We start from the raw sequence: 18,624 nt of genomic DNA on the forward strand, positions 1-18,624 counted from the left end.
ATAGGCACGCCTCCTGATGAAGTTCTAAACGAAACGTGCGTTGGGGCAATGGGGAGCATTCTGACTGATATTTCTTTGGCCAGTAAGTATTATAGCCTTTTACAAATGTTCTTACTGCGATTTATTACATGGCTTTGCCTATACTTTTATTAAACTCACCTACGTCATGGTCCGGTCTGATGGGCGTCACTGGTCTTGATTCGGTGCCTCCCCTTTTCATGCTCACTGTCCTCCTTCTTGCTTCATGTGGATGATGCGCCCTATGTCATCCACACAGCATTCTTCATTGCGCTCCTGCACAGGTGTATTCCTCTCTGCTCTGCCTAAGGCAGAGTACTGTAATGTGCTGGGAAAGTCCAAAGAGCGCTGGCTCCACCCTCGACAGGGAAGAAAGAAGTACACATGGAGCACAATGGAGGACACTGTGTGGATGATGTAGGATGACTCATCAACATGAAGCACGGAGGAGAACGATGATCGCAAGAAGAGAGGAGGTCCTGGATCAAGACCAACAGTGCACAACGCTCCGGAGATGAGTATAATGAAAGCCCCTTTTCGTGTTATGTACAGCGCATTGGGGATACATATACAGCATTCTAGAATACTGTATATGAGGGCGCACAGATGCTGGCCGTACATTATATGGGGAAAACCTGATGACAGGTTCCTTTTAAAGTAGGTCACGCTCTAGTAGAGTCAGACTCCCCAGTCTTAGCTGATCTTTGGTGGGGCCACATTTAGCTATAGAGGGCAACCTTCACTTTGAATTGTACAACAATCACATCATTCCTTAATGAAATATATATTTTTTAATTAAAATCCTTTGAAAAACATGACTTATGTCTATCTCTTCAGTCTAAGCTATGAAGCACCATTACAATCTGCCAACATATCACGTTGCTATTGCATGCTGTAGTTCCAGTGAAAGCAACAAATGAAAGAACAATTTATCATTATCAAGTGTTTTACAGACCAGGGAAATTGAAACATAATGATAGAAAATTAAAAAAATATATAAAAAACACGGGAAGAAAAACTAATATGGTTGATGTAGTAGAATGGATTTTATGGTCCTTTAGTTATAAATAGATTGTATTGATGAGTAATTTATTTCCAACTTGAAAAGTTATCACTTCTGTCAGAATTGATCTGAAATTGAAGTTGTAAAGTACAAGACTTTCTGAGTTTTTAATCTGTCCAGTCCTAGAACTGTTACAGATTATTTTCCAACCTAATCCAAAAGAAATTATTGATTTACGTGGATAAGGGTAAATTGCAACACAGGGCATTGTCAATATACAAAAGTGGTGCTGTTTCTCAATAACATACGCCTTTATTAATCGTATCGTTTTTTAACCCTGAAGTGGTGTAACTGTTTCTTCTACAATTTCTATAGCAGTGACATAACATGGACATTACATTTTACACATTAACTAAAAAAAAAATAATGCACACGTGAATACTATTCTCCTTATACTTGGTTGCTATGTACCTATAAGAATGTGCCGCATGTTTGACAGAAACGTGATGCAGTACCGAGTTTATTGAGTGTGAATGGACAACACGTCACCACATAGGAATAAATGATCCATGTGCTATATTCTGTTCCTACTTCATGCAAATGCATCCCAGTGGCTCTCTAGAGAGATGAGCTGCAAAAGCCATACATGACAGCTATAGACAACATCATAGTTTGCACGAGTCGGACTGACTACAAGATGAGCCAAGTCGACTTTTTAAGCTGACTAGAAGGAACTTTAGAAAATAACACAATTAGTTGCCTGTAGGACATTTTTTGAGGCAATAGGAACTCGAATGAATGGAAACTTATTTTGTAAAACTTAAAAGATGCGACTTTCCTCTACATGAATATTCATTTCACATCAGGCTGACGATAAATATATCTCACCATTGTTTGTCTTACTCTCTGTATTTTTCACAAATTTACTTTCAGAACTATCATTCATATAGAAATTTGCATTTTTCCTAAAAGTATGGGTTTGTGATGTTAGGCTCACCAAGTGAAATGGATTCACTGACCCTCAGGTCTGGGTGGGCACATGGACCCCGGGCATTGGCAAAGCTTTCTCGAGGACACGTTGAAACTTAAGGGTTTTTCTTCTTTTCCAAGCTAAATATAATATTCATTATGCAAACTAAGGGGCAGAAGCCATACTGGTGAATAACTAATCAGAGCACCACATAAAGCTCCCCACAAAGGCCGCCCCGGGACACGAGCATATCATTAACTGAAAACTGAAAATAAAGATTAAACAACAACCATAAGACAGATTTCATCAACCCAGGTATCATTTTAATCAGTATAACGGCGCCAACCTGATACTGTCTGTAGGTTACTGTGCACAATCCTGCTGATGGGTTCCCTTTAAGGACTCAAACAACCAACAATATCAGGAGCAATGATGAAGTGGAATCCGGCAGGGATGAATGCAAGTTCAGGCATGACAAGCACAGATGGTGGAGCACACTAAACATAGGACTAGAGTCGCAATCCCAAGATACATGGGTGTGTCTTAATGGTCCTTAAATGGGCCTAGGGAGATGGTTTCATTAATCTATTCTGGGCAACTTTCAAAAAAACATGTGGAGCACAAGAGAGAGCAGTGAACCCAGTGGAAGGAAGCGGAACCCAGAATACACGAGATAGGTGTACAACATCCGAAACCATAAGACATTGTAAATGGTTTTTGCCCGGCCAAAGTGCTTAAAATAAGATTCAGGGCCTGTTTCATCACAGCTTTATCTAAAATCCTTTAAAAAGTCCAAAACATTTGGTGCTACTTGAGGCTGCTGTAAACTTTTGCAAGTTTTGGCATCTTTTTACTCCATTTTCACCTAGCTCTGACAAAGTAGTCTCAGTTGGGATGGGCTGAAGGCATGGTAAACGCCACTCTTCAAATTCATGATGATCAGTAGCGCTCTGTACGCTACAAATCTTACTCCAGGTGTAAGATTTGTGGCAAGGTGCACACTGAGCAGCATGCCACTTGTCACTCTTGATTTATTAAGAGGCGTGTGACTGTTAATGAATCAGGAGTGCCTGACTACAGCACCCCCCGCAACAAGACTGGCATGAATTGGAGCCCATGTCTCCTGAGACAGTGCTAGAGAAGAAGATAAACACAGTAAGTGTTGAGTTTTTAGGTCATACCCAGTTTAATAAAACGTTAGCACCCATTATATATTTAGTAATTGTAATAAAGATACATAAGGGAAAATTATTTTAACAAGAGCAAGGGAGATCCAAATACTAGGCTGCTATAAATATAAAACTAATATAAAAATGGACGAATTCTTGCTAAGAGTTTCTGAAGCTAATGGAATTTGTTGTAAAAACTGTGTATATAATAAATAGCACACATAAAATAAACAGGTGCAATGAACGTAAAGTCACATTTAATGTATGTGTAATGTCACAGCATTGTACTGTGCATACTGCGCAGCTACTCAGGATCCTAATACAGAGCTGTCCGGAGAACTACCCACAATATTGTGTTCAGGGTATAACTAAAACCTCGCCAATTACTCTTAAAATCAAGATTATCAAAATGAAGTACAAAATCAATATTTCTTCTAATTAGTAAACTTTTTAATAGTGTTTACCAGGATACAAACCAGAGGTAGCCACGCCATATGTGCAACCCCTGTAGATGGAGAGGGGCCTGTAGCTAAATGGGCCAAATGCCATCTTTGAGAACAATTTCTAATATTATGTATTGCTGCTTATTTAATGGACTGAACTGATGAATTTCATGGCTCATAATTACTTCTGCATTGCCATCTACCAGAGCCATTAAGTAATGTGGGGGGATATGCTACAGGGATGCTGTAGAAGGAGGAGGTGCTCATTGATAAATTGTTAGCTGTCCGTGTCTTCATTTGATTTAAAAAGTCTTCTGAAAACTTTTAGAGGGAATTTGTAACCGTTTTTTTGCCAACTAATCTTAGCTGAGGGCAGCATAATGTAGAAGCAAAGACCCTGATTTCCGCGATATAGACTGCTTGTTGTGGTTTTGATAAATCACTATTTTATCAGCATGATATTATCACTAGAAGACTAGTAAACCTGCTTACATGTAGTCCTCTATATTCATGATTTCTGTATAACTCCGCCCCCACCACTGATTAGCGACTTTCTGCCTATGCACAGTGTACACAGAAAGCTGCCAATCACTGGTGGGGGCGGGGTTATACAGAGCTCAGCATTCAAAGAACTGGCGGATCTGCAGCAGATAAAACAGAGTTTTTATCAAAACTTCACCAAGCAGCCCGGTAAGTGATACATCGCTGGAATCAGAGGCTCAGCCCCTGTGTCATGCTGCTCTCTGATGGGCTAGAAAAATCTAGTTACAGATTTCCATTAAGGATATATAAAAGTCAGCTGATTCTGACAATTTCAGGGGGGTTGGCTGACCATCTAATGTGTTTAGTGGCCTCCGAACTCTCCCGGAATAGATGATATCAGGAGATATAATGATCAGGTGGATTTATGATAAAATAAAGTCGCTTTGTTTCCTTCTGCAACATTTTGGGCAAAACTTATTGGACTATATCTGTTGTAAGTTTTAAATCGATTCTACTTTATGCATCCTAAAAAGTAACAAGAACAACATTCTCTAATCTTAAATGGCAATCTAAAATAAAAATTCGGGAAAAGTAATTTCCCTTTTGTGATATTCTGTATTAGTAGACAGAATGTGCTCCTTCAATTTACGGCCCGGTTTTTGCACCCAAGTGACATTCAAAAATTGTTCTCCTCCTGTACTGAAGCTGAAGGACAAATAACTTTGACTCTACAAAAAAATAACTTGAATAACCTAATGAATCCCGTAGGTACGACTGTTCAGATAGAGCAGATTCTTGAAATGAGTTTCAAGCCCCAAAAAAAACAGAGAAGATAAACAGAAAAATAATATACAATTTTGAAGCCATGAAGTAATAAGCTTCGATGAGAATACCGAATTGAAATCCAAAGGGAAATCAGTCCTCCAAAGTGAGATGACAGACGCTGAATATATTACTTAAAGATACAGTGCTACCCCTAAGTAAATGTATCTGTCAATATAAATCACATCATGTTCTGTCTATTCATCCCGATGGACATCTCAGCTGCTGATACAGAAATATGATCACATATTGTTGAATGCTGATGTTGATGTATTCTTCCAAAATGTACTAGAATCCAGTGATATGATTTCCTCTCTGTATAACCAGGACTTCTGAAGCACAGATGACGTTTCGTTAGTATCAGACAAGATAAGTGGCAATTACTAATAATACATCTTAAGGGAATACTGTGTCTGCCATGGTGGTGGTGTATGTAGTAGGAAGTCATAGGAACACATGAGGACTCGAACTGGCATGGCAGTATTCAGTATTCAATTATTATAAATATAAATGTATATTCACTATATATTTTATTGTCAACATCAATATCACATTTTTGAGAACTGGAAATAGTAGTTGGTAAAGAGATACCTGAGCAATATTATCTACCAAGATTGTACTACAAGTTTTATAAAGTTTGCAAACTGTAGAAATTATTTTTTCAGGCACCTAATTGGCTCATTATTACTTCAAATTAATATTTTCACTGTACATTTATTACAGCTGTTTGCAAAGTTAAAGGGGTTATTCAGGACTATAAATATTTTCAGTAATGGCTGAAGACCTACCAGGCAGGTCTCCACCGGCAGAGAGCAATCATAGATTGAGCTGTCATGCTGATTTACAGCCAACTCCCCTCCGTGAGAAGGCATGTGTCAATCATAGTGTTGAGCGATACCTTCCGATATTTGAAAGTTTCGGTATCGGATTGGATCGGCCGATATCCAAAAAATATCGGATATCGCCGATATGGATACCCGATACCAATACAAGTCAATGGGACACAAATATCGGAATGTAATAGGGAGCGATCCTGGATGGTTCCCAGGGTCTGAAGGAGAGGAAACTCTCCTTCAGGCCCTGGGATCCATATTCATGTAAAAAATAAAGAATAAAAATAAAAAATATGGATATACTCACCCCTCCGATGAGCCCTGGCTGTCACCGCTGCAAGCGTCTGCCTCCGTTCCTAAGAATGCAGAGAGTGAAGGACCTTCGATGAAGTCGGAGTCACGTGAGCGGTCACATGAGTGGTCACGCGACCAATCACAAGACCGCGACGTCATCGCAGGTCCTACACTCACTGCATTCTTAGGAACGGAGGCTGCCGGTTGCACCGCTGAGAGCCAGGGGCCGTCTGTGAGTGAGTATATCCATATTTTTTATTTTTATTCTTTATTTTTTACATGAATATGGATCCCGATCCCGATTCCCGATATCGCAAAAATATCGGAACTTGGTATCGGTATTCCGATGCAGCGAATATCGGCCGATACCCGATATTTGCAGTATCGGAATGCTCAACACTAGTCAATCAGCATGACATCCCATCGACAGATCAGCCCAGAAAAGGAAGAGCTGTATTGTTACTGTAGAGCAGCCGAATCGTCGGCATGAGTCGCTGACTACTATGAGCCGGCGGGTCACCTCTTAATACGCAGGTAGTCACCTCTGTTAGCAAGTACCTGCTTGTTGGGTTTTATGTCCATAGAAAAAAAAAAATTCCTGGAAAACCACTTTAATATGACCCCTAGTTGATTAATAGTAGTGATGAGCAAATATACTCGTTTCTCGAGATTTCCCGAGCTTGCTCGAGGGTCCCCCGAGTATTTTTTAGTGCTCGGAGATTTAGTTTTTTTGCTGCAGCTGAATGATTTACATCTGTTAGCCAGCTTGATTACATGTGGGGATTCCCTGGCAACCAGGTTACTCCCACATGTACTTATGGTGGCTAACAGATGTAAATCATTCAGCTGCAGCAAGAAAAACTAAATCTCCGAGCACTAAAAAATACTCGGGGGACCCTCGAGCATGCTCGAGAAATCTCAAGTAACGAGTATATTCGCTCATCACTAATTAATAGGAATTTCTTAAAGGTCCTTAAAGTGAATCTGTCAAAAATATCTACTTACCCCTCCCCTGACTTTTTATATGGTCATGGCTTTCTTTGAAAGATAATTTCTTCTACACCTTTACTGATGCAATCCATTGCAACCCTGACTGAAAAATCACTGTTTTAATTAGTATGCAAATGAGGTTTAAGTGCTCTAGGAATATCAAACTACTCCCCAAGCTCCCTTAATCAATTCCCCGCCGCCCCTGATGAAGCTGACGCGAAACGAGCGTTGGGGCTAAGGTGTGGACCCCTCTGATGCTGCAGAATGGGTAAGGAATTCAGAGCTTGGGAGGACTTCTAAATTATGGAACACTTGATTCCGGGTCCATAAAGGGATCTATACACTATCTGTACCTATTACCCTGTCCTGATACTTTTACTCAGTATGCACTTTACTGATATTTGCATGTGGTATCATTAGGGGCTCACATTGCTTTTCTGTGCTATCTTTGTTTCCCTTGCTGAAAAAGTTAAAACCTATTGATTTTTTATTGAAATTGTATTATTATTTTTTGTATGTGATTTATTGTGTAATAAAATGTATACTCTTTTTAATGAATCTGGCCCTGAACTCCACTTTTCTTGGGTTTATTGGTTCATGTTTTGGGGTGTCCAAACAGTATTTTTGTGTGATCTCTCTGCCAGTAGCTCTTCCATTTGGTGATGAGCATGTGTGAGAGATCTGTTTCATGTTCTCCATCTTGGGTTGTATTTATTATATGGCAGAAGTACCCTGTTACTCAGCAGAGGAAATAAACAGGTTAGACACATGAAGCACTTACTAAAAAAGGAGCCCAACATTGGGGGAGTTTCAGAGGAGCTTGTAAAGAGTGCTACTGTTACAGAAACATATAGTGGTGATGGAATGTTTCCAACATGTTCCATCTCAAATCTCTAAAGATGCACCAAATGATATGGCAGATGATAGCATAGAAGGACAACTGTGAGGACAGAATGTGCTGCAATATGAGAAAGACTCATGGGTCCATGCACATCGCCAGTCTTAAGCAATGGGCCCACGAGAGTAAGATGTACCTAATTCATTAAGAGGCCTCTGACAGAAATGTATTTCAGTAAGGGTGTACGCTTTCATGAATTTGACATATTGGTGTACCTGTCCGGGATTGGAGGGAAAACAGCAAAAGTCAAAATATTTTTGCACAAGTTCCAAATTGTGCAAAATTTTTTGGTGACTTATTAAAGGGTTTTAAGCCACAATTCTAGCATAAACAACTTATTGAATTGGGACTTTTGAGGAAGGAAGGTGTTACATGTTTTGATATATATGTTTAGATGGAATGAGTGTTTTATTTTAATTTGCTTCATGCTGATTTAGCAAAATAGTGGCTGTACACCATTTTGCTGAACTGTAGAGGCCAGGAAAGGGGTTGAAAAAAATCGAATACCTTGCCGCTCACCTCTACTGCTTTAGTCCACTGTCCAGTCCTTCACTCAGTACGGATTTTTCTTTGTACAGGCATATTCACTCTGTGCCAGGGCTTCAAGCTCTGAGGAGGCTTTTGACTTCTCGACCAGCTGGTTGTAAATTGACACCTCACGACCTCAGAGGCCTATTTGGCAGTGGAAGACCTGGCATAGAGGGAAGAGGAAGCTGCACTAGAGGAAAAGAATGGTTAGATAGAGAGGAGGAATAGATGGTGGGTTGTTGCAACAGCAAGACAGGTGAGGTGAGTATTTTTTTTACACCCCATGATTATTATGCTCTAAGGTCTAGAAAGACCACAAAGCATAAGGCACTGAGTAACATCGATGTAAATGTAATTTCCCTGCCAAATTCAAGCAAATAGCCGATATCAACAGATTTGCTTCTCACTAGTGAATTGTCACTGCCAAACATACTGTGCCTTGTCAATGAAGCTACAACTATCAAGCATAAAGTGCAACTGAAAGAATTTGCAATCATCAGGAAGTTTTGTGACTTTGTTGTGTGAAAAAGATAATTAAAACTCTTCTGCTCAAGCAAAATGATTTATTTAAGGCTAAGTTCACACTGGGCATTTTGCTGCTTTTTTAAATGCTTTTTTATGCTATTTTTCATCTGCGTTTTACAGTACCCGCTTTGTCTATGAGATTTCGGAAATCTCATGCACACAGCTTGTTTTTTTCGTCATCTGCATTTTGTCCTTTTGTGTTTTTTTGGACATATAGCATGTCTCTTTCAGCGTTTTTCACCAATTGAATGAAAAAAAAACAGATGAAATAATGCACCAAAAACGCAGCAAAATGTAAGCTTTTGCCACAGCTTGTTCACTGTCAAGCACTCAGGTTTTGCTGCAGAAAAAAAAACCGCAACAAAATGCCCAGTGTGAACTTAGCCTAAAGGGGAACTCATTACTACTAACTACTTCTTACATGCAGAACCTAATTCGGTGATGCATTACAGAGAAATTCTTTGTTGGTGCTTTTTCAATGTATGTTATAACCCAAGCCTTGCATAATACAATATGCAGCAAAGAGATCCAGCAGATCAAACAGCTCTCACCTATACAACCAGTCTTGAAGCACCATGTATAGTAAAGGGCAGGGTGAGACAGAGAAAATCGGTTATGAATGATGTTTCTTACTCATAATAAGGTAGGATCAGTTTAGCCCACCAGCACTGCCCCGACGCGCGTTTTGCTTATAGCTTTCTCAAGGAATGGTGTCTCTTACTACTATGCAACGTAGTACAAATATTGTCCTCACTCCTAATATGGCTAATAATCTTTTTTCTATCTCAGTCATGGCCAAAATGCTTTTCTTGGGCGTGGGAAGAAACTGTCGTACCCAGAAAATGTCTTCATAAACACGAGGAGAACATATAAACTCCTGCCAGAGGTTATCTTTGGTCAGATCGAATCCAGGACTTCAGTAATGCAAGTCAATGGTTCTAACCACTGAGTAAGCAAAGATTTAATTATCTCTTTTTTTCATACACTCAATAAGTTACTGCGAAAAGCACCCGACTGTTGAATAAAAGCATAATAAGCTTAAGATGTTAAGGTGAGAGAATGTATTAAGCTGAGGTTATCTTTACTTGACATGAATTAAAGGATTACAAGTCACTCAAGTTTCTGGAGTTTACAGAGCAGTGAATCAGATTGAAGGGCGCTCGTTACATATTATATATATTATTCCCAGGATGCTAAATTAACTAAATGATCAGTAATTGCGCGTTTATACCTGTAGAGTTATTTCATGCTGAACTACGAATTTAACTTTTTAACACTTTTTGCACTTGTACTAAGTAATATACCACTGAGTGCTAACAGTTTGCAACATTAACATCTCAAAAGTCGATAAACTGATCTTTAGAATGATCTACACAGTCACCACCTCTTGGTCGCTGTCTCTGCGCTCTCTTTTTAGGGACCAAACTAATACCAGGAAGTTTAGCATCTTATCTGCCAAGTGTTACCTTTCGACTGAAACTGTTATTAAATTGAAAACTGTTATTAAATAACTCTGTAATGAAAATATAGGAGATAAATATTAAACATGTACATGAAAAGGACCATAATCAAAACACTTAAATGCAAACGTGACATACAACAAGTGCCAAGTCAATACAAGCTGAATATTGTATTTAAGATGCCCCCCTCCCAAAACACATAAAAGTATGCAGAAACTTTTGCTGACTTAATCAATACAACCGACTTACGGCAAATAAAACTGATAATTTTGTCATTATAGATGAACACAATGAGGACCAATCTCTTCTTAATTACAGCACCCACTGAGTGCCATACTGCACCTATCAATAAATGGCCCCAACACTGGGGGGGCAACGAGTTGCATCCTGTAGTACACAATTCAACTGGCTGACTAAGTGGGATCACTTTATTAATCGATCATAAAGCACATCAAGTTTACCAGACATTTAGAAGACTTCTACACTAGAGTATGCTCACACTAGGCCTTTTTGCAGTGTTTTTTTTATGCTAATGTTCAGCTGTGTTTCACAGCAATGCCTATGAGATTTCAGGAATCTCATGCACACACTGGTTTTTTTTGTCATCAGTATTTTGTGCTTTGGACATAGAGCATGTCACTTCTTCCAGAGTTTTTAAAAAAAAATTCAGAATTTTTCACCCACTGACTTGAATGGGTAGTGAAAAAAACCACTGAAAAAATGCACCAAAAACGCAGGTATCATGATTTGCTGCGTTTTTTTTGTGCCAAAACCTCATTTTATAGAATAGGACTTTTTTTTGAACCCTAAACTTTATCAGCATGCACAAGAGACAAATCTAGCATGACAAAATCGCCACAAAAAATGCAGCAAAAACACTAGAAAAACCAAGACAAACATGCTTTTTTTCTGCAGCTTCTTTCCTGCCCAAACATCAGGTTTTGCTGCAGAAAAAATACTCCTAGTGAGAACTTACCCTTAAAGGGGTTCTCCTATTTTATATCATTCATGACACTTACGCAGTATAGAATTATTGGCAAACTACATAATATGGTTGGCATTGGAAAAAAAAACAAAATGTGTATCACTTGCCTATTTATTGTGGCCGTAGCCAGCTACTTGATATTGTATCATATATATTCACAAGATATGTAAAAATTATCTAAAATAGGTAAATGGGCCCCAAATCTGGCATTCAATGAGTGTCATAGAGCCGATTATCCTTAGACCCCCGAATTTGAGAATATCTCTATCCTTAAAAAACAAAACAAACGTATAGACTTCATATCACAAATTAACATCGGACATAATTCTGACATCGGAAAAGACATTAGGTTATAGTTTGAAAGCACAAAACGTTTGCACCAACTTTGTTGAGACAATATATACTTGGTAGACACCCAACGAGAACTCAGTAGATGCTGAGGATTTGTAACACCATCATTGAATTTGAAAACAAGCGTCCAAGTAAAACTTTCTTTTATATTTCAATTTGTGGTATCAGTAGTTACATCCACCAGTACTGGTGCCAGTCCAAACATACTGGATAGTAGGACACATATAATTTCATTATAGTAGTAATTTGTCATTAAAAATGAAGTAAATGCAGAAGAGGAAACTAGTCGAGTGGTGGCATCGTTACAAAATACAGGACTGAGATCCGAATAATGACAATTTTTGGCAGCTTCTCTCAAAAATCAACATCAATCCATAATCCCCACCGCACGCCGCGGATTAACAGGTCAGTGCTTTACAAGGTCCTGAGATTTTATTGCTAGACTGGCATTGGTACTGTGGTGGTAACTAGGACTCCCGCGTCAGGGGAATAAGTTCTGCCAAATGAAGTTGTTTTGCGACAGCTTCTCTTCATCGAATATGATAAAATGATTTTCGCCCGCACTGGTTCTAGAATTACTTTACGCCATCGTAGTTCACGGGTGACATTAGATTAGACAAAGGGCAGAATTGGCCAATTTCAGCTTGAAGTAAATTGCAGATGTGATCTCATCTGAACATAAAACAGTTGCTCTTTGCATCATTTATGAGAAGAGATCGACTGTTCTGATGTGAAGAACATGCCTCATAGAGCATTTAGGGAAAGCAATGCACTGACCAAGGAGACAATTTTCCTTTAATGTACCAAGAAAGTATCAGAAAAGTTTTCCGAGTCCTAATAATACTAATATTTCCTGTGTTAACGGAGACACTAAACCCAATGTCTGTTCTCTCCTTTAGTTGTGTAGTTCTACACGGGCCATTGTTCTTAGTATGCGACCAATAAAAAAGAGATGCTTGGAGGTGATTGGAAATTTTCTGGGGTTTATTGACAAAAAAAATTTTGAAAATGTTCTGCCCCCGTGAGGAGTACTTTATCTTTATGTATAAACATTTGTGAATGTGATCAGCAGATTATTCTATAATGCCAAGATGGACACATACATCAGGCACTTCTATGGCTAAAAGTTTTTCAATCCGGACTTGGCACACCGTATCCCGTCTAATAACCAAATCTAGATTGTACGGTTTGTCTATGGATGGAGGAGGGGTGATGTGCCCTCGGACTTATGTAATAGCATACAATTTAAAAAAAAATCATTCAAACTCAATATCTGACATTTTTTATTCGGCTACGGACATCTGGCGGGATTTGCTGCCTCCTAAAAAATGACAAAATACTGTGTCTGCGCAGGATTACTTTACGAAAGCCATTTACTTTGGATTTAGTGCGCCTTTAACACAGGATTGTGTGGTGGTACCATCAAACACGACAGACTTCAGCAAACAAGTTAACCCCTTCATCGCCAAAAGCAACCTCCACTTCCCCTCTCCAATGTAATCCAATAACCGTGAACGGATAATCCAAAAATCATCGGTCAAAGATGAACTATCCCCAGGGGATAATCCATAATCCGGGCTTTGTGGCCACTGATCATGACCGCATAATCTCGTACAAATGTCTATCACCAGCTTCCTCTAGCTGGTACAAAGCACAGGGCTTCCTCGGGTGATGCCAACAGAAGGCAGGTGAAAACATCAGGCAACCAGCCACAGAGCAGCAGCAGATGTAAAACTTGTAGTAGACTAGTTCCTCCCCCCATACATTGCAGGGCAGGTTACCCCCACCATCAGTGCCAGGGGAGTGTGACAGCTGTGTACCCAGCAGGGCTCTGCCCCACGCCCCAGCAGCTTCCACTTACCAGTACGTTGCCCTGCATCTTAACCGTCTTGATTATCGGCTTGTCCTTCATGTTGCCTCCTTGTCTCTTTCTCTCAATCCATTCGAGTTTAGGAAGCAGCTCCCTGTTTATGATTTCACATGTCTACGCTGTGTAGCACTGGGTGGCCACCTCCTCCTCCTTCTCCTCCTCTTCTCTGTCTTGTGGGGTTTTGAATGGGAGTTATCAGCCTCACTGAGGAGGGACATACAAAAAGGGATGACAGTTCCCGCCTGATAAAAGGAATGCCAACAGAATACATCCAAAGGGCAACGAAGAGTCGGGTATATTTCACGAAATCGCATCCTTGCACATCACATCTTCCAAGGACTAATTGCTTAGATTGCTGTCTGATAATTTACATGTGGAAAGCGAGGAATGACAACTGCATAGTATGGAACGACATCTGAAGAAATATTACATATATATATATATATATATATATATATCCTACAAAAATATATAATATTTGCACATCCCCCAAATATATATATTCCCCCTAATATGTATATTCCTCAAAAATATATATTTGCATATCCCCCGAGCATATATATCCCTTAAAAGTATATTATTATTATTATTATTTATTGTTATAGCGCCATTTATTCCATGGCGCTTTACATGTGAGGAGGGGTATACATAATAAAAACAAGTACAATATTCTTAAACAACACAAGTCATAACTGGTACAGGAGGAGAGAGGACCCTGCCCGCGAGGGCTCACAGTCTACAAGGGATGGGTGAGGATACAGTAGGTGAGATATTTGCATATCCCCCGAATATATATATCCCCTAAAAATATATAACATTTGCACATACCTCGAATATATAAATCCCCCAAAAATATTATTTGCACATCCCTCAAATATATATCCAGCAAAAATATATAATATTTGCACATCTCCCAAAATATATTTATATATATCCCCAAAAAAATATATATTTGCATATCCCCGAATATATATCCCCCCAAAATATATAAGATTTGCATATCCCCTGAAATATATCCCCCAAAAATATATAATATTTCCACATCCCCAATATATATACTGTATATCCCCCAAAATATATAAGATTTGCACAACCTCCGAATATATATATCCCCCAAAAATATATAATGTTTTCACATCCCCAATATATATATATCCCCCCAAAAAATATATTTGCGGCACATCCCCGAATACATCCCCCAAAAATGTATAATATTTGCACATCCCACGAACATATCCCCCAAAAATATATATTTGCACATCCCCCGTATATATCCCCCCCATCCCCCCAAAAATATAGAGTATTTGCACATCCCCTGAAAATATACATTCCCCAAAAAGTATAGAATATTTGCACATCCCCTGAATCCACATGGTAGATTTTATTCCTTATGGAATATGGTAGTTTTTATTTTTTTTTTAAAGTGAAATATTATGGACGCACAACTCATGGTGAAAAAAGCAAAACAGCGTGAGTTACATAAGAAGATCCTGTTTTTACAAGATATTTATACCCACACACTAATTCGATATCGCATTGCTTCCCGTATTTAATAAAGCCTATAAAAGTTTTATCAAATGTCATCAATTCACACAATAGATTCTTTGCCACCCACATCCTCAGCAGATTTTAAGGGCTGGTAATCACAGAAATTCCAGCACCTCTTCATCAAGTGAAAATCAGTATTTAAAGTGTATCTCTCTACTCATACAAAACCTATAAAAAACAAGGCCTTGCTGCCTTCAGCCCCCACAAGCTGAACTGATATTATTTCACCAACCAGTTTAATATGTCCAGGAACTATCATGATATTCTTGCTTTATAACTTGCTATCTACTTCTTTTTCAGGTGGGTGGTTCTTCTTCATTTGCATTCTGCCAGCACTATAGGTGCAGGAACTTCTTTTCCTTCAGTTCCAAAGCCGCCTCTCTGCTATACATGTATGCGGTTTGATGATCTTAAGAGCATAAGTAGAGAAAAAAAAGCAACCCTAGTTCCTCTAATCAATTTCCACAGCTACAATCTGATTACACATGACAGCAAAGCAATGGAGACAGAGAATGGAGACATGTAGTGGTCAGCACTTTGGAGTGATTTTTCCGGCTTAAGGCAGCATCCTTTTTTAATTGAGTGGAAAGTTTGTCTGTTTTGCACAGCATATATTAAATGAGATCAAGCTGTCTGAAGGAAGAATAACCATTAAAACCTTTTTTTTCCCCTTTTTACATAAATTCACCTAAAGCCTACAATTCTGTATTCCATTTATTATCTGTATTCTGCTTTTATGTGAATATTTATTTCACCGATCTGCTGCTTCCATCCCATTGCTTTCCAGGTTTCCAGCTGGTCACCACCATCTGCTGCATAGATAGCTTTCCAACACATGAACTTGTGACCGGGTGAAGCCTGAAGTGGGTCATCACTGCGCCTAGTGACTTGTGATTGGTTGATCAGTCATTTCCTGTGCACATATGTGAGGAGGACCGGGCTGTGGGTACCTGAAATGAACCGGGTCCGGAACTGTCGGGGCTGCGTCCGATGTTGCCCGGGGGAAGGAATAGGGGACCGGACAGGCCCCATTACCTGGGAAGAGGGGGCGTTTTTAAATCAGAAACAGAAAGTGCACAAAGCAGCAGTCAGTTTCCTGCCATCAGCAAGAGTGCAGGAGGGTGAGCAGCGTGCTCCGCACCCCAAGCATCTGCGCCGCGACGTACTGCAGCCGACATCCTCTGGGCACTCGAGCAGAATGGTGAGAGTGAAGCGCGCTGTGCGCCCGGCAAAAAGCAACACTGCACTCACGCAGGGAAATGTGGGACGGCTGCGGGACATTGAGTTGTGGTCCCCCAGACGTAGCAGCCCACACCTGATGCCGGGATTTCTGCAGCTCTCTTTGCGTCACCTGCACAGACTTATGGAGTAGGGGCTCAGCGAGTAAAATCGGTGACCGCCCGTTGTAGCCAGAAGTTGGACCGTTATTTGTGGGACCCCATCTGTGGACACTATTACAGCCATTATCAGTACTACAACCCCCAACAGATCATCTGCCGATGAGGAACCTAAAGACACGATAGGTTTGATAATTGGACTGTCATTACTTTGCAATTTCTATTTTCAACTTAACCGTTTATCTCCCTGCGAGGAGTTCCCCTATTGTTTCAATTAAACTGTTATACTGTTAACCCTTGCTCTGCCTCCCTTGTGTCACTGCATCCCGCAACCTGTTTACACATAGAGGAACCAGGAAATAGAGACTCCAAAGAATTATCGGAACAGGGGCTGCTGGGAATTGTTGAGATGAATATCCATTCCTATTTTATGCCAGTCTGAAATCTGAAGAGCTCGTATAGTAGAGTTTTCACTGATCGGCGTATTTTGACTTTTTGGATCCATAGAATGATTGGGATTGCTGCACTTTGTGGAGTCCAGCGTACTACATGACAATTTTCCCTACACTGTTTTTTTGTGATTTTGACTCCTTGAGGTCAGTCCTCCACCAATCAGAAAATAACATTTATTACTCCTGTAGGCCACATAGGAGGCATGATGCAGGTGATTGGAGAGGTTTCCCCTTAGCTTTCCTCCTACCGAAGACTACGTTTCTCATTGTGTCTAAAAGGGAACGTGTGCAATTTCCTTTGAAATCTCACATCAGGGCCGAAAAATCATTGGTGCAACCTGTGCAGCCGCTCAGGGGCCCAAGAGGTAAGGGGGCCAATTTCCACTTCCAAAACAGGTGAATTTGTGCATTATGATGAGCTCTGGGTTGCAAAGGGCCCATATATTGTTCTTGCACAGGGGCCCTCTTCTGCCTGTGTCTGCCACTGCCCCACATTGTGTACTACACACAGCTATATACTCCCATAGTACGCTGCTTGAAAGTTACAGCGTAATATAGTTTCTCTGCCTAAATTTTCATGTATCAACTGCATGTTATTGGCTCTCTGCCACAAACACAACCAGCTGAGGCGGAATGATCTAGAGAGGACAGAGCAAGTGAGAGTTAGCTCTGCTATGCTCCAATAAAGAGAAGAAACAGATGTTCTGTACTTACACGGAACAAGCCCAGCCAGCATGGACAAGAACTATGGAAAATTATTTGAAAGATAGTGGTTGTCATCACGTCTGTAAAGATTATATTTTCTTTTGAACAATGCAACTTTTTTTTTAAAAAAAGTGATGTATATGAAAATTCAGTTTATAAAACTGTAAATGAAATAGCAGAACCACCCCTTTAATGTGTGTTGCAGGTAGTCATAGATAACACAATGGTAAATGCTGAGTATTATTACATTTAGTTTAATATTTAGGATGGCTAATAGTTTATAGTAATTCTGGTTATCTAATGTCATATAAGGGTTAAAGAGGTTGCCTAATACTTTTTCATTGATGACCTATCCTTAGGTCTCAATGTCTCATCGGTTGGTGTCCCACACCCAACACACCGTCGATCACCTATTATCAGTGTCGGTGGCCACTATCCAGAAGTACGATACGATACGATACTTGGGGAGCTGACCGTTTTCTGACCGGGGCATGGTACTACATATCCTAATCCTATTCAAATCAATAGGAGGAGGATGTGCAGCACCCTGCGATGGCCACTTTCAGATGATGGCCATCTCTGCAAGTCTGTACTTCTAGCCAGCAGTGTCCACCGTCAACACTGATAATATAAGCGGGGGTGCCGGGTTTCGGACCCTGACCAATCAGACATTGATGATCTATCTTAAAGACAAGGGATCAATGAAAAGGTGTTGGACAAACACTTTAAATGTTTTTCTGTGCATAAATAAATAAATAAATAAATAAATTAATAAAAACTACCCATCTGACCCAGTAATGAGTCTTCAATGCTACCCTGTAACATTGATATTTGCGTTCTAAGCTTTCTTCAGTTTCTGCAGCCATCCTTGTTTTGTTATTATTTACATTCTAAGCTTCCTGACAGGTCGCCCTTTGTGCCTCTAGACTACATTTCCCAA

The 18,624-nt window shown here is 39.8% G+C and overlaps 1 protein-coding gene across 1 annotated transcript in view; it reads right to left on the reverse strand.

The window, feature by feature from the left end:
* Positions 1–13,810, reverse strand: part of DPP6 (dipeptidyl peptidase like 6) — a 1,889,424-nt gene extending 1,875,614 nt beyond the window's left edge. The window contains exon 1 of the mRNA XM_077268631.1: positions 13,634–13,810. Coding sequence (XP_077124746.1) covers positions 13,634–13,684 — 51 coding nt within the window. The 5' untranslated portion in view covers positions 13,685–13,810. The remainder of the gene's footprint in view (positions 1–13,633) is intronic.
* Between the last annotated feature and the right edge of the window lie 4,814 nt (positions 13,811–18,624).

This window comes from Ranitomeya variabilis, chromosome 6 (genome assembly GCF_051348905.1).
Source record: "Ranitomeya variabilis isolate aRanVar5 chromosome 6, aRanVar5.hap1, whole genome shotgun sequence".
Taxonomy (NCBI): domain Eukaryota; kingdom Metazoa; phylum Chordata; class Amphibia; order Anura; family Dendrobatidae; genus Ranitomeya; species Ranitomeya variabilis.